This window comes from Aspergillus wentii, assembly GCF_001890725.1.
Source record: "Aspergillus wentii DTO 134E9 unplaced genomic scaffold ASPWEscaffold_10, whole genome shotgun sequence".
In the NCBI taxonomy this organism is placed as follows: Eukaryota; Fungi; Ascomycota; class Eurotiomycetes; order Eurotiales; family Aspergillaceae; genus Aspergillus; species Aspergillus wentii.
Window position 1 is genome coordinate 742748 of NW_024467841.1, and position 13674 is coordinate 756421.

General features: G+C 48.8%; 7 protein-coding genes across 7 annotated transcripts; 5 read left to right on the forward strand and 2 right to left on the reverse strand.

Moving 5' to 3' along the window:
- Window positions 1–783: 783 nt before the first annotated feature.
- Window positions 784–2362, reverse strand: ASPWEDRAFT_177709 (class I SAM-dependent methyltransferase; the record flags this gene model as incomplete). The annotated part of the gene is made up of 11 exons (XM_040831702.1): window positions 784–1014; window positions 1070–1424; window positions 1485–1515; window positions 1566–1591; window positions 1639–1757; window positions 1811–1846; window positions 1895–1939; window positions 1995–2001; window positions 2054–2107; window positions 2161–2198; window positions 2255–2362. 11 exons carry the CDS (start codon window positions 2360–2362, stop codon window positions 784–786), a joined length of 1050 nt encoding a protein of 349 aa, XP_040683655.1.
- Window positions 2363–4207: 1845 nt separating this feature from the next.
- Window positions 4208–5684, forward strand: ASPWEDRAFT_55478 (Zn(II)2Cys6 transcription factor; the record flags this gene model as incomplete). Its single annotated transcript, XM_040838219.1, has 2 exons — window positions 4208–4264; window positions 4326–5684. The coding sequence occupies 2 exons, from the start codon at window positions 4208–4210 to the stop codon at window positions 5682–5684; spliced, it is 1416 nt and encodes a 471-aa protein (XP_040683656.1).
- Window positions 5685–7067: 1383 nt separating this feature from the next.
- On the forward strand, window positions 7068–8227 carry ASPWEDRAFT_46710 (DUF4267 domain-containing protein). Its single transcript, XM_040836826.1, has 2 exons — window positions 7068–7333; window positions 7385–8227. The coding sequence occupies exon 2, from the start codon at window positions 7407–7409 to the stop codon at window positions 7785–7787; it is 381 nt and encodes a 126-aa protein (XP_040683657.1). The 5' UTR covers window positions 7068–7333; window positions 7385–7406; the 3' UTR covers window positions 7788–8227.
- A 636-nt stretch (window positions 8228–8863) lies between these two features.
- ASPWEDRAFT_46711 (uncharacterized protein) lies at window positions 8864–9578 on the forward strand. Its single transcript, XM_040836827.1, has 4 exons — window positions 8864–8923; window positions 8978–9058; window positions 9107–9288; window positions 9340–9578. The coding sequence occupies exons 2-4, from the start codon at window positions 9041–9043 to the stop codon at window positions 9404–9406; spliced, it is 267 nt and encodes an 88-aa protein (XP_040683658.1). The 5' UTR covers window positions 8864–8923; window positions 8978–9040; the 3' UTR covers window positions 9407–9578.
- Window positions 9579–9791: 213 nt separating this feature from the next.
- ASPWEDRAFT_46712 (uncharacterized protein) lies at window positions 9792–11080 on the forward strand. Its single transcript, XM_040836828.1, has 3 exons — window positions 9792–10261; window positions 10318–10492; window positions 10546–11080. The coding sequence occupies exons 1-3, from the start codon at window positions 10159–10161 to the stop codon at window positions 10625–10627; spliced, it is 360 nt and encodes a 119-aa protein (XP_040683659.1). The 5' UTR covers window positions 9792–10158; the 3' UTR covers window positions 10628–11080.
- ASPWEDRAFT_55479 (RidA family protein) lies at window positions 10956–11415 on the forward strand (the record flags this gene model as incomplete). Its single annotated transcript, XM_040838220.1, has 2 exons — window positions 10956–11067; window positions 11117–11415. The coding sequence occupies 2 exons, from the start codon at window positions 10956–10958 to the stop codon at window positions 11413–11415; spliced, it is 411 nt and encodes a 136-aa protein (XP_040683660.1).
- Window positions 11416–11441: 26 nt separating this feature from the next.
- Window positions 11442–13638, reverse strand: ASPWEDRAFT_122319 (Zn(II)2Cys6 transcription factor; the record flags this gene model as incomplete). Its single annotated transcript, XM_040829150.1, has 5 exons — window positions 11442–12291; window positions 12335–12426; window positions 12476–12685; window positions 12730–13494; window positions 13543–13638. The coding sequence occupies 5 exons, from the start codon at window positions 13636–13638 to the stop codon at window positions 11442–11444; spliced, it is 2013 nt and encodes a 670-aa protein (XP_040683661.1).
- Window positions 13639–13674: the final 36 nt, after the last annotated feature.

Consider the following 13674-nt stretch of genomic DNA (forward strand, 5'->3'; position numbering starts at 1 on the left):
GTATCGAATATAAGTATCATAATTAGACAGATGTACCACCAAAAGTACGAAAGAAGCGGTCAAATCGGCCCCTCGATCCAAGGGTCAAAGCTCTTCTCCCAACCCTGCCAAAGAGCTCAGATACGCGACTTTACCTATTCCAGGGATCATAGCGAGGATTGACTTGCTCCGCGTGTTCGCGTTGCATTGCAGCTTTTTATTTGCCTACTCCATATACAGGGTAAGATTTTCTACTCTGCATGACAGAGTATGTCCAATTCAAATCATCAGTGGAGATGAATTATCTGATTGATTGTGATGTATCCAGATGAATACGACCTTTCCTGCGGGGTACTGACGATATCCAATTGCAACCAACTCTTCACAAACTAAATCCAAATTCTCGACTATATTCACTCCTTCCACATCGGGTAAATTTTCTCAAATTGACAATCCGGGAATTCGGCCTGCATGTAACAAAGCCCTTTGGGAAACCCCACCTGCGCTCTACTGCAAAGCCATCGACGTTTGTCACACCGAATGACTGTTGATTTTGTGACAAAAGCACCGGTTTGCTTCTTACCCCTCCATGACTCGATGATCGGGAAAATACGCTCTCGGGGAGTTTCCGACAGCAGAATTGTACCATGTTGGATGTGATGCAAAGTAGTCAAAGGTATATAACATTGCGTGATTATAACGACTGAATGAGTATAAAACAGCCTACAGGCGTATATAACAAAATCCAAATCATGCTAGGAACGAGGGAGATATAATAATAATAATGCGATAGACCCCTGATTATTAGGGTCGCTGTCCATACACAATGTGGACCTTGGTGTAGAGATGGAGGGAGAGGTCCTTCAGCTCGCGGCGCATACCCGCCGCCAACACCTCGCACTCCTCTCTTGACCATCCGAGATGGCGGGTGAACAGGGCGTAGGTGTACGATCCTGACGCCTCAAACATGTTGACCTGGTGGTAACGGCCCAGGTCCTTGAGCTTGGGGTCCTTGGCCCAGGGGCTTTGGGGGAGCTGCACCAGCAATTAATACAAATTGGCCTAGGGGCATTGACAGAAGTAGACTAACCTTGTAAATGTCCTCTCTAACATTGACGAAGCCGGCCTTTTCCATACGGTCTTTCCATGACGGTGTAGTGCTCATATCCTTTCCGAGGATCCTGGATGCCTCGTGCATTCCCTTGACAGCCTCCATCATGTGCGTGGCCTTGAGATGGGTTCCGTCGTCTGAGTACGAGTTGACCTCCATCGAGGACATCTCCAACCACCCACCCGGGATGAGATTCTCGTACGCTTGGCGGAAGAGCCGATTGTGGTCGCGGATGAAACCTTCGAGTTCACGGCCGTGAATGTAGTCAAACGGTTGGCTGTAGGACCAGGGTTCTTCATAGTCGTCGACTTCGAATCGGCAGTTGGGGGGAATCCTATCGTTCGTTTTGTCAATATACGTCGAGCGGGGAAGAAAGGGTATGGCAGGTCATTACCATGACGGTTGAATCGGACTTAAATCGTTTCCTGAACGGTCAGCAGAGATTCGATGGATATGACGAGGGGTCCTTCCTTACCAATAACTTCAGACTCTGGGTTGTCGCTGATACCATCAGTTTGTAGTCCTCGAAACCAGAGAAACCATCTTACTCGGCGAAATCAATGGCCCAAATTCCCGTTCCGGTTCCCATATCCAAAACCCGTCGCGGGCTCTTCACCGGTGCCCGATGCAACTCGCCCTTGAACAACATGCGGTAGATGTGGTTACTCTTCGAGAAATTAGTCGTTTTCGCTATCGATCACGGTCTGCGAATGTGCCTACCAAGTCCAATCGGTCCTGTTCCTGCTCATCGTTGGGCTGGGGCGTGTCAGTACGGATGCGATCGGCAAGGTCCGGAGCACCTACCAAAACATATTCTCCCTCGTGGTAGGCGTGATATCTGCGACCGTTCTGCTGTGTCTCAGTACAGAGCCAGGTGGGAAGACGTATCCGAGGGCGCTCATACCTCGTATCTAAGAGAATTAGCAACCAAAGCGCTGGGGAACCATCTCGAGACCGACTCACAAGTATTTCATCGCACTCGAGGTGATGGAGGTTGTGTAACTGGCATCGCCAATGCTGGAGGACTGTTAGTCGACCTCAACATGGGCGAAAATGGTGTAGTAACTGACGAGCCCTCGTAAGTCGAGTCATTATCCGTGAAATCATCCTGAAGCCGTTGTCAGTTGTGGTGTGGGATTGAGCAGGGGTGATGCGATCACTGACATCCGGCTCAATGACGGCCTCAGGCTCCGGGGCCGGGTCGATCTGGGGGGAGACTTCCTCCTCTTCGCGCTCGACTCTCTCCGGTTCGACTCGCTGCGGTTCTGCCATTGTGTGCCGTGGTAGATGCAATGATGCTGATACAGAATAAAGATATTATGGTTTAAAAAATAGGAAGTATCAATTATTAAAACTAAAATAATAATTAAATAAGAAAATCATAAAAATAAAAATCCTGTGCGTGGAACCTGTTCATCAATAATAATTCATCAGAGCATCTTTCTTGGCCCCCCCTGCCCGACCGTTTTCCACCGACCCTTTATCTTCTGCTCTCCCCCCTCCCTTTTGCTCCTCCCGTGACCCGCTGGCAAAGTGCGGATGTGTGAAAACCACCGCCGGCCTTACGGACGACTCCCTAGCCAGAATAGTGCGTGACGATCCCTGTCTAGCGCCAAGGCTAGCGTGACCAGCGGCTGCATTAGCCTCAGGGCTGCAGCCAGTAGGAGGCCGTCCAGCTCGTATTGCCACAGCGGCTGGTGCTGCCGCTGGCCCAAAGAGGGAGGGCTCCAGCCGACCGGCTCCACCCGGTGGCACTCAACAAATTGCCAGATTCTGCAGAAAGCCGTACTTTGCCCTCCAGCACGTGTGATGGGCCATAACCGGATGGGATTTGCTTGGACCAAATTACCGTGCGATCCGTTCCTGCAGTGGCAGATTGTATGGATAACGGCTTTGTTGTACTATCTGTCATCTGCCAAGTTATCTGTCAGGTGGTGTTGTCTGGATGGAACGGAAGTCCCGAAAGTCAAGTTTATATCTGATATCCATCATGACCGGTTATTGCATCAACAGGCACATCGTGACGAACGCCTCCTGCTCTATTAAACAGTAAAACACTCCACTGCCACATGTCTTCTCCACCACCAGGCCGTTTGATTGACACGTCACCGAGTCTGCAGAAGAAGATTCTTCTCTGATTTTGGGATTTGCTTGTGGGCTAACTATGTAGAAACTAGAAAGACTTAAGTTCCTTTCAACCGGCCCTTCATTTTTGGTCTCGCAATAGAGTCCGTCTCCAGTTACTGTGTCTCTATGCAATATGTAAATATGAAACCTATCCAACCAAAATCACATTCCGTCATGATACAACAGGGATCCTACCAAAGTCTAGGCCTATTGCCAATCTTCTGGACGTTCCCCGTTGCAAATAGATTAACTCGGCATCATCCCATTATTCAGTACTTTTTTTCAGGAAAATATTCCCGGTCTTTCTTGACGGAGTTACAGACGGATATATCGCCATCATGGACTTACTTGGTGAGCAGAGCATCTAGCAAAAATCCTACTAAACCGCGGTCAATGCGCCTGCAGTTTTCCATATCATTGTTCATTTTACATCACCAATCCTTGATCACTGTCTGCTTTGAGGCTATCAAGAATCACAAGATATATTGATATGTGACTGGTTTTCCAACTCGAGTCCATTCCAATCATGTCTGCCTCGGGCTTGCCCTCGGTAAGACAGACAGGGCTGAATCCCTTGAGCCTCAAAACGACAGATCAATGCGAAGAGCTGTCTTTTTTATTCCTCAAGGCTACATTGCTGACCAACAGAGATGTTATTTCGCTATTTGCTATGATTCTTATCGGTAGCTTCTTCCCGCCAGAGATAGACCGCCTTCTCACACCGCCTACGATTCAACCGGCAGACTAGTGCAAGCACTATTGGATGGATGGCCGATGAACACCGACAAGGTCACCTCCTGATCCCTGATTTGATCTGAGATCGCAGTTCCATCCATCCCGTCTCGTGGAGCACTACGAGATGCAAGGATTACCAAGCTCGATCCAAATAATTCGTGCAATATTGATATGACGGCCCAAGGTCTAGTATCCTCTGCTGCCCTCCTATCTCCTATCTTGAAGCGTTGCCATCCAGATCCACTCTAGCCGACAATGGTCGGAGTGCCCCGAAGCAATGGCTGTCGCACATGTCTGCAGCGCCGAGTCAAGGTGTGCTTCTGATGATCCACTATGTGCATGGCAGTACCAAGCTCAGGACTAACAAGTGCAGTGCGATGAAGCTCAGCCCGAATGCCGTCGCTGTCAGGCCAGGGGTATTGAATGTGGCGGATACCGGAAACCGATGAAATTTCATAATAATACCCCTGTCTCGGAGAGAACAAAGAGCAGCTCTTCTTCAACAAATACTACCAAGTGTCGGGATCGGCGACAATGCGTGAAACAACAGGTAGCACCGCCGTCTCGCAAGGCGGTGGTATTGCGGACCAGCATGGACGAAGTCGTGGCTCCTAACCTGGCAGGCGTGGCTGTTGAGATGCAGCAGAAAGAGGTCTTCTGTCTTTTTGTCGCGGCCGCATTCCCCAGTCTGTTCTCGGCATATAGTGCCCGCGTCGAGATCAACTGGGTGGACTTTGTGCGGTATCATATGCGATCCGCACCTGACGCCTTGGTCTGGGCTGTCCGTTCTATCACCACTCTCTACGCGGGGAAACACTATAAAGACCAGGGTAAAGTCATCGCTAGTCGCCATATGTACTCTTTTGCATTGAGAAATCTCACCCACTTACTACGAAATGCCAAGTTCAACAAAGCGGACGGACCATTAGCAGCGGCGACCCTCCTTGGCCTTTATGAAATAGTGGATGGAACAGGACAACATTCTTGGCTTACACATACTGGTGGTATATCAACACTATTTCGGCTTCGAGGAGCAAGTGCACACCGTACAGGATTCGGGCGGACAATCTTGGTCTCCTTCCGTTCGTTTTTGGTGGCTGATGCTTTCACCCGGGGTGAGCCTTCTTTCTTGGCCCAAGAAGAGTGGAGGTCGATATTTCTCGATGGGATAACCGCAGACAGAAAAAGAGGGAAGGGAACCGAACTGGGTGACCTTGTTGAGTATGCTTTCAATGAGATAACACTCTGTCCGGGGCTGCTCGCTCGCACAAACACGATCATTGCAGCGGAAGATGTCCTCTCATCTGAAAGATCCACTCTACTCCACGAGATCACTTCCACTTTGGAAAATCTGACCAACCTCCATTCGCAACTGACGGTCCGCTTTCTGGAGAATTCGGAGAAATCCATGGCTAAAAGGTCAGATATCATCGGCCCGATCCCTGTCAAAGTTGTCGGTGACTTTGCAAAATTTTCGCTTCAAGGGATGCAGATGGCCATTTCGCTTCTCCACCAGCTCCAGCTCCTTATTAAAGCAGACAGTGTGCGGAGATTGCATGACTCACAAACAACGGATCCTTGGAGGAATATGAATGTCCCCACTGCCGCAGAGCTGTTGCAGGGAGATATACAAGCCAAGGATATTGTTCCTTCCCCATCAGATCAGGAAGGATCACTGAAATGGCTAGATCAGATTGGCTTATCCATGGGAATGCTTGCCATCAAAACTTGATATTACTGTGCAACACAACGGACATCACCCGGATAGTCCCTGGGTAGTTCCCACAGGATCACCACCATGGATCCGTTCCTGCTTACGGCACCCGCAGACCAGCCGAATGGCCAGTTGTCCATTATAATTGGACCGAGAGACGTCCATCGCTGGGGAGCGAAGCATTGAACAACGGCCAGATCCGCAGACCGGGAGGAATGACGAACATTCTTATCCAAGTCGGGTTTAGTGCGGAATTGGCAAGGGGACAGTACGGTTGACTATCTTCTTCTTGTCGCCACCATGGGGTTAAAACTAAAACACCCCCTCATCAGCTTACAGTCATTCTCTTTTTCTCGCGCCAATTTTTATCTTGTTTAATCGAAGGACCTGGCTGTCAATCTGACATTCGTTGACGTGTCCTGCCATCTTCACAATTTCATATCCCCAAACTCATATTTTCATAAACAGTGATCAAAATGGCGTTTTTTCAAATGTCCTTTACAAGACCTTCCAAGTGAGATAGTCTGTATAGGGTATGATATTATATTACCTCAATCTGCTCAACAACGGGCAATCTCGCAGTTATTGCGATGCTTCTTAAAAACGGCGCATATGTCAACTACGGGGGAATTTCCCGATTAACGGCGCTGCGTTATGCAGCTGAATCCGGCAACGCGTCGAGCGTGAAAGCTTTGATCGACGCCGGGGCCGATGTCTGCGACGGCAGATTTCATCGCATTGAGTGCCAGGGGAAACCTAGATACGTGTGAATCATATGATTATGTGAAGACAACTGCGTTCGAACAGGCTGCTCTATGTGGCCACAAATCAATTCTCAGATGATTGTTGGATCGCGGCACACAGTCTACTTTCGTCAGGAGGTATGGTCACCATGCCCTACACTATGCTGCCAAAGGAATCAATGCAGTGACCAAGTCACTCCTTGAGAAGGAATTTGATGTTGATCCGACCAGCTACGGACGAAAAGTACCCCTTCATTTCGTTATTTTCGCGGTCACACATCCCTAGCAAAATGGCCTGTCGCTGGTGCGGATGTCGACCAAGACTAGCTCTTGAGACGGCCATTGTGTTGGACAGTTCACTTCGGAGACATGGAAATGCTAGAACTACCTATCTAGGGTATGTTTACTAGGAATTGGTTACTTTGGATGGATGCAAACATCTCCGTTTCAATGGTCGATCTGATGGATCGGCATCTCGGCATCCACAAATGGATTGGAGGATCCGACATCCGATCGTCCTCACGCAGATCAACCACAACATGTTGAGATACATGGACCACGAGAGAAATTTCTGCATTTTATAACTTTCTGTTCTGCTGATGTGTAGAAATATTTTTAGCTATGTCGATGCAACCTTATCTGTTATCACAGCATAATTAAATCTTCCGGTTCATATCAACCATAAGCTTGTAGATCGTTTCAATCTTGAGTATACCCGACCAACGCACTTCTGCATATTAAATTAACCTGATCCTTCGCAATCGAAGACCTACGATCTCGGTCTGACTCAGATGCGCTTGACGCAGACCCTGTAAGAATGACATGTTAGCGCTTATCGGATCACACATAAATAAGCCATCACCCCAACACCAACATAACATCGACATAATCATCAAATCTACCCAAACCAAACACCACCAAAAAGTACACCCACCCATCCCATAAACTCCAACAGAAAACTAACAAAAACCCCAGCCAACCCAACCAACCACCCACAATGGCCTCCTCGACGCCCTTCGCCCTCCTCGCAACAGCCCTCACAGCCCTCCCCATCGCCCTCGGCGCAAACGCCTTCCTCCGCCCCCACCATGCCCTCACCCTCTTCGGCCTCGACCAACCCACCACCCCCTGGGAGGAAAAATTCGCCACCACAATGATGGGCGTCTATGGCGTGCGCGACATCTTCATGGGTCTTGCGCTCGGCGCGGCGGCGTATTTCGGGAATCGAAGGACGTTTTCGTGGATTTTGATTGCCAGTAGTGTTGTTTCTGTGGGGGATGGGGTGCTCTGTTTGAATTTGAAGGGGGAGGGAGAGGGGAGTCACTTTGCCGCGACGGTTTTGATGTTGTTCCTGGGGGTGATTGTTAATTATTTATAGGTTTGGGGTTTAGGAGGGGGGTTATGTGTCTGTATAAGTTGTAAATCAGTTGACCATGTTCATTCAGCCCATATCCACTTCGACCGACTGTGTTCGTGATACTGCAAATCCTTCAGCCCACTTTATACACGCTGTTCATGCCGGGCGACAATATGATAAACTGGCAGAATGGTGCTAGGCTATGCAGTCTCCACTTGTACTAGTATGCAACTCCCAGACCGATCTTCAGCACACACCATCAAGTATCAGGTGTACTGGTTAATATTCTACCACATCTAAAATGAAGTATCCCGGCTGTTCTGAGGCAAAGCTACCGTCTGTAGACTGGCCTCTCGCGCAGTTCCATTCTGGTCAGCAAGTGGGTGCGTAAAGTTCAGTCCGCTACAAATTGCAATTAGAACAGTTTGATACACGGTGACTGCATGCAACATGCTCAAATAGGCTATTAACTAGAACCATGGGGAATAATGCTGCTAAAAGTACTAGGATCTACATCCACAGCCTGCTGTTCATGCAATTCAGCTAAGCCTGATGATCACAAGACTATCGGTTATAAAAGATCACTAGGACTAACATTCATCCATCCCTTTAAATAGCTACTGTCTAAGGCTACCAGCGGAGTCCCCATGTCTTGTGTAACTCACAGCATAGCTGGCTGGCGATTTAGCCTTAAATATGCTTAATGCGGACTGTCCCGGCGCCTAGGCGATCGGCATGCAGACCTAGTCATAATTACTTCACAGAGATACCTCCAGTCAGATCAAAAGCCACTGCATTGTGGCTGGCTTGCTCAATAGAAACGATAAATGTATTTGTCAGTAGAGTGGTTGCCAGCTGGTCAATGGCAATGGCCCACTGAGCCGAGACTTGGAATGTACCTTTGTCCACGTCGTACAGATTAGCAATTTATCCCTCAAATGGATGTCAACAATGTCTGAATACAGATAATGAGTGGAAAGAAAGCTATTGATGGGCCTCCAAGCCCCGCTGCCTTCTCATCAATCAAGTCCATTCCTCTCAGCCAATTCCACCACACTCCAGCTCACCATGAAGCTCTTCACTCTTCTACCCTTTGTATTTGCTGGAACAGCCATTGCAAAGGTTGAAACCATCAACCTGTCAAGAGACGAAGTGACGTGTGGCTCGACATGATCACCCCTTGTGTGTGACTATTGCTGACGATAACATAGACGGCACCAAGTACGTCAAGTCCGACATTGAGAAAGCGGCCAACGAAGCATTGAGGCTTCGCAATGCCGGGGAGACAGTTGGTAAGGGAACCCAAGCCTCGAGGCAAACCCAGACTGACCAGCCATCAGACAGGGGCAAACAAGTACCCTCATTATTATGGAAACAAGGATGGAGTCGCTCGAGCTACTAACTGCAACGGGGCTGCTTTGGAAGAATTTCCCCTTACTCGCACTGTCCCATACTCTGGGGACGATCCTAAGACCTATCGTGTGGCCTTCAACTACATTGATGGAAAGCCAGACGATGTACGGTATGTATCTTCTCTCTCTGCTGGGAGGCCTCTGGTAATGAATGACTTCAGGCTCTGCGCTGTCATGCTCCACCGTAAGAGAGACGGCAAGCCCACTGGATGTGATTGGACAAAGTAATGCCTTGTTTCTTGTCCAATGGTTTCCTTCTAATGGTTTGGATTGGACGAGGATTTATCAGCCAGTCGTGGAAGGCTCGAGGCGATACCTCAGGTCGCTTGTCAACTAGATTACGTATCTATCCACACTTGATAGAGCCATCAGAATACAACACATCCATCGTTATACCATATCATTTGCCACCTTGGTATGCTATTCCAGAACTGGTACATCTAACAACGATCTGACGATCGTGAGGAGATATTGCCCAAGTCAAATGGTGATGGCCAATCAGAATATATGATCAGAGGACACGCCACAGTAGCCAACCAATTGACTGTCCAGCTCGCCGAACATGTTCCTGTCAGCTCTTCCTCAGCCAGCCTCACCCATATCCGTGCGGGGTTTCCGGTTGATTTGATCGATCAACAAGCCCATACTCCCTGTGACAGGACAATCACTCATTATCACAATAATGGACTGAGAAACTACCCCAAACCGGCCACTTTTAGGCAACAGTTACGTATTTCGCTCGAGCGGGTCTGCCATCGCCAACTGTTCGCAGCCAGCTATAAGAATGCTCATCATCCTCTTCTGTTTTCCTCGGCTCAGTCCAGTCCTCTCTGTTCAGATATAGCCACCAATCGTGAAACTCTCTACCCTTTTGCCCGTCTTCCTTGCTGGGTCAACCCTTGCAGTTGTTGAAAATATCAACCTTTCAAACGATCCAGTGCATAATTGCGGTTCGATCTGGTCCTTTCCCGGCCCTGATAATGACTGACAACGTCATAGGCGGCACCACGCAATACTCGAAAGCGGATATCCAGCGAGCTGCCGAGGCTGCACTGCGACACCACAATGCAGGAACAACAGTTGGTGAGAATGGCTTGGCTTCTTAAAAGTCTCTCCCGGACTAACCCACAGCTCAATAGGAGATGGGAACTATCCGCATCATTTTGGAAATTTTAATAATCAGGTTCCCCTCGTTGCCAACTGTGCTGGGCTTGATTTGGAAGAATTCCCCCTCGTGAAATCTGTCGCGTATCCTGGCGGTACTCCAGCGGCTCCGCGGGTTGCTGTCAGCTACAGTGGCGCGAACACTGTGCGGTATGTATATTCTCTTTAGATGGAATGCCATTTGCTGATGTTGGATGATTCAGTCTCTGCGCTGTCATGGCCCATAAAAGAGGCAACGTGTTTTATAGATGTGATTGGACAAACGACTTACGGTTTGAATTGTAACAATAATATTCTACTGTCTACAGCCAAAGAGAAATAATAGGCTAGGCCGTGGTGTACATCTTTGCTGGTCGCAGTGGGCTCTCTTTAGGGATGACGTAGTCGAGTGCAGAATATCCACCCCGAAAGCGGAATATGTCTTCCGCTGCAAGCAACCCCCGAATCGATGGGCATATTTGATACAGTTCTGTCCAATAAAAGTGTGGTGACGAAGTCTCGAGTGTATACTTTACTTCAAAGCAGACCAGGGGTTCAAAGTATAAAGAGCCAACTGCCTCTCATTCATCAACAAGTTGTATATATCTTCCTACTGCCAGTGACTATACCCAACATGTCCCACTTACAATACTACTCCTATCCAGGTTTCGGCGACTCAGCCAAAACCAACTTCCGCTACAACCAAGCAGTTCGTGTCGGCGATCGAATCGAATGCTCCGGCCAAGGCAAGCCCCCCTCATCCACCTTGGTCATCATCCACCTGACATGACGCAGGCGGCTGGGACCCCAAAACCGGCGTAATCCATCGCGAAATCAACGCCCAGATCGACCAGGCATTCGCAAACGTCGACCTGGCCTTAAAGACAGCCGGCGGAAAAGGGTGGGAGCAGGTCTACCGTGTCAACTCGTACCATCTGCCGCTGAATAACGAGGCGTTGGATGCTATGAAGCGGAATTTCGAAAAGTGGATGCCCGGGCATTGTCCGCTTTATACGTGCGTGGGGGTGACGAGGTTGGGGGAGGATGATACGAGGGTTGAGATTGAGGTTGTTGCTCATGTTCCTGATTCGTAGTCTAATGTTTGAGATATATGTCACTGTTAAAGTGTTTGCTGATGCCAGATGTTGGTCGATTGGTTTTGCTCAAACTCGGAGCTCAGGAGTTCGAAGAGATCGCAGTCTGCTGTTCGGCAATCATATAGAAGAGGGTCAAAGCCGTTTATATCAGGTGTGTTGAATGAGTTCGGCACTTGAAACTCCGGTCCTGTTGGAAATACCGACACATGCTCATACGGGGTTCCTTGAAGCCATGCCATATCACCAGGCCATGTGAATAGTGAATCACCAACTGTGATGTCATTGATACCAATCAGAGCTGGTTCGACTTCTCCAATACCAGTGGTGGATGGATCCGGATCAATCGATTTCTGATACAACCTCTGCAGATTCTTAAAAATATGGCACGCAGGACTCCAAGCCGGAGCAAGCTCATACAGAACCTTCAAGCACAGCTCAAGCGATGCACGGCTATTAGGCATTTCTCCAACCCGATGAATATCCCCGAGAAACACCAACGCCGCAGATAGCGTGCAATACGTCGCTGTCAGGGGACTGAGACGGAAACCACCGAATTGCTGGCGGTACTTGTACGCGACTGAACAGTACGATCTGGCGGATTCATTGCATATAGACCGTGCCAGTGGCGTAGCCTGGGTGGTTGATTCGTCATTTGGAGTGTGTCGGTGGGTTGGGTCTGCGAGGAAGCGTTTTGCGAGAAGGATTCTGGTGGTGTAGTAGATCATATGGAGGGTATATGCTTGGGGGAGGTCGTTCGGTTGGTCGATTCGTAGAGACGGAGGGAGATCGTAGAACCAGGATCTGAGGCGTAACATGCAAGTTCGAAGAAAGGGGGGTCGTTCAGACACGCGAAGCGAGGGTTTAAGTCCCCATCTGCGCTGTTAGTATAGTTTAATATCAGCCGTTGTATACTTACAAGGAACACAAGATCTTTTCTAATATCTGACACAGTCCAATCAACGCATTGAGGAACGGATCAGAGGGCATATTAACTGCTCCTTGACAGTCCTGATTGATACGGTTAGCATTGGAAAGTGATTGGAACTAGATAGCATACCAGAAAAGAACAGACCCGTCCAAAGTAGCTGGCTGACAGTTTATCATGGCAATACAGCGTCCAGTAAATCCGCCTCCGTTGTTCAATTTCCTGCGTGGAGATGGAAGTTGTATCTTCAAAAGCAGACGGATCCATATTCAACCCCATATCCAAGGCCAGTCGATTTGCCATTCCCGTATGGAGCCATCCAGCGGAATCTGCACCCATTGCCTGATTCGTCAGTGGACATCACCAGCAACGACGGAGAAGCTCACATAATAAACCATTCCCATGATATGTAATGACTGGATAGTAGTCAAACTAGGCTTCTCAAGCTCATAATAGAGAAATATTCTAGCCTTTTCCAGAAACATCTTGCCGGCTGTATTGTGGTTGTTTGGATCCGATCGAACATGGACATCATCGGAAAACCGAGATCCAACGGCCAAAATGCAGTTCAACAGAAGCGGACTGAAGCTTTGTGTCTTATTCACCAAGCTGGCACGGAATAGACCCTCATCGACGATGGGAGCTATCGGCCCTTCCCATTTGAAATACAGATCGATCAACTCCGACTGCAGATCGGTTGATATACCCGCATCTGCAAGATCCGAGTAGCCGTCGATATGTGACTTGCCCAAACCCGGTAGATTCAAGTCTGCCCCGGAGAGAGGAAACTGGAGACGACCACTTGTTGGTCCGAAGTATCGCATTTCGCCGTCTTGATCGAAGTTCAACGAGTCGTCCAGTGTTAGACACCCTTCAAAGGTGCCGCACAGGTCTTCTAATGCGGAATCATTTCCATCCGTGATCTGGCCATCGTGAGGAATATGCTCAGTCAATTCATCTGGAATAGCGTGATCAGCAGAATTCGGATCGATTCCGTGCTTTCTCAATAGATTCTCCAGTGAGGTGATGCGTTCGCGGAGAAGCAGCACGTATGATTTGGGCGCTGGTTTCCGGCCATCTTCAACGCCAGAATACTGGCACGGGATATCTCGATCGACACAGCGAGAGCAGGATGGCCTTTCTCCATCGCACTGGTTGGGTGTTAGCAGTGATTCATTATCATCATCGTCAATGCTGACCTTGGCCCGCCGTCGTCGACATTCCTCGCATGCCTTGGACGTGTATCTACCCCGCGATGTCTTATTCTCACGGCTCTTCTTTGCAGATGGTGGCATTTTTAGCAGAACTGAAGAACGGCTGGATTTAATTAA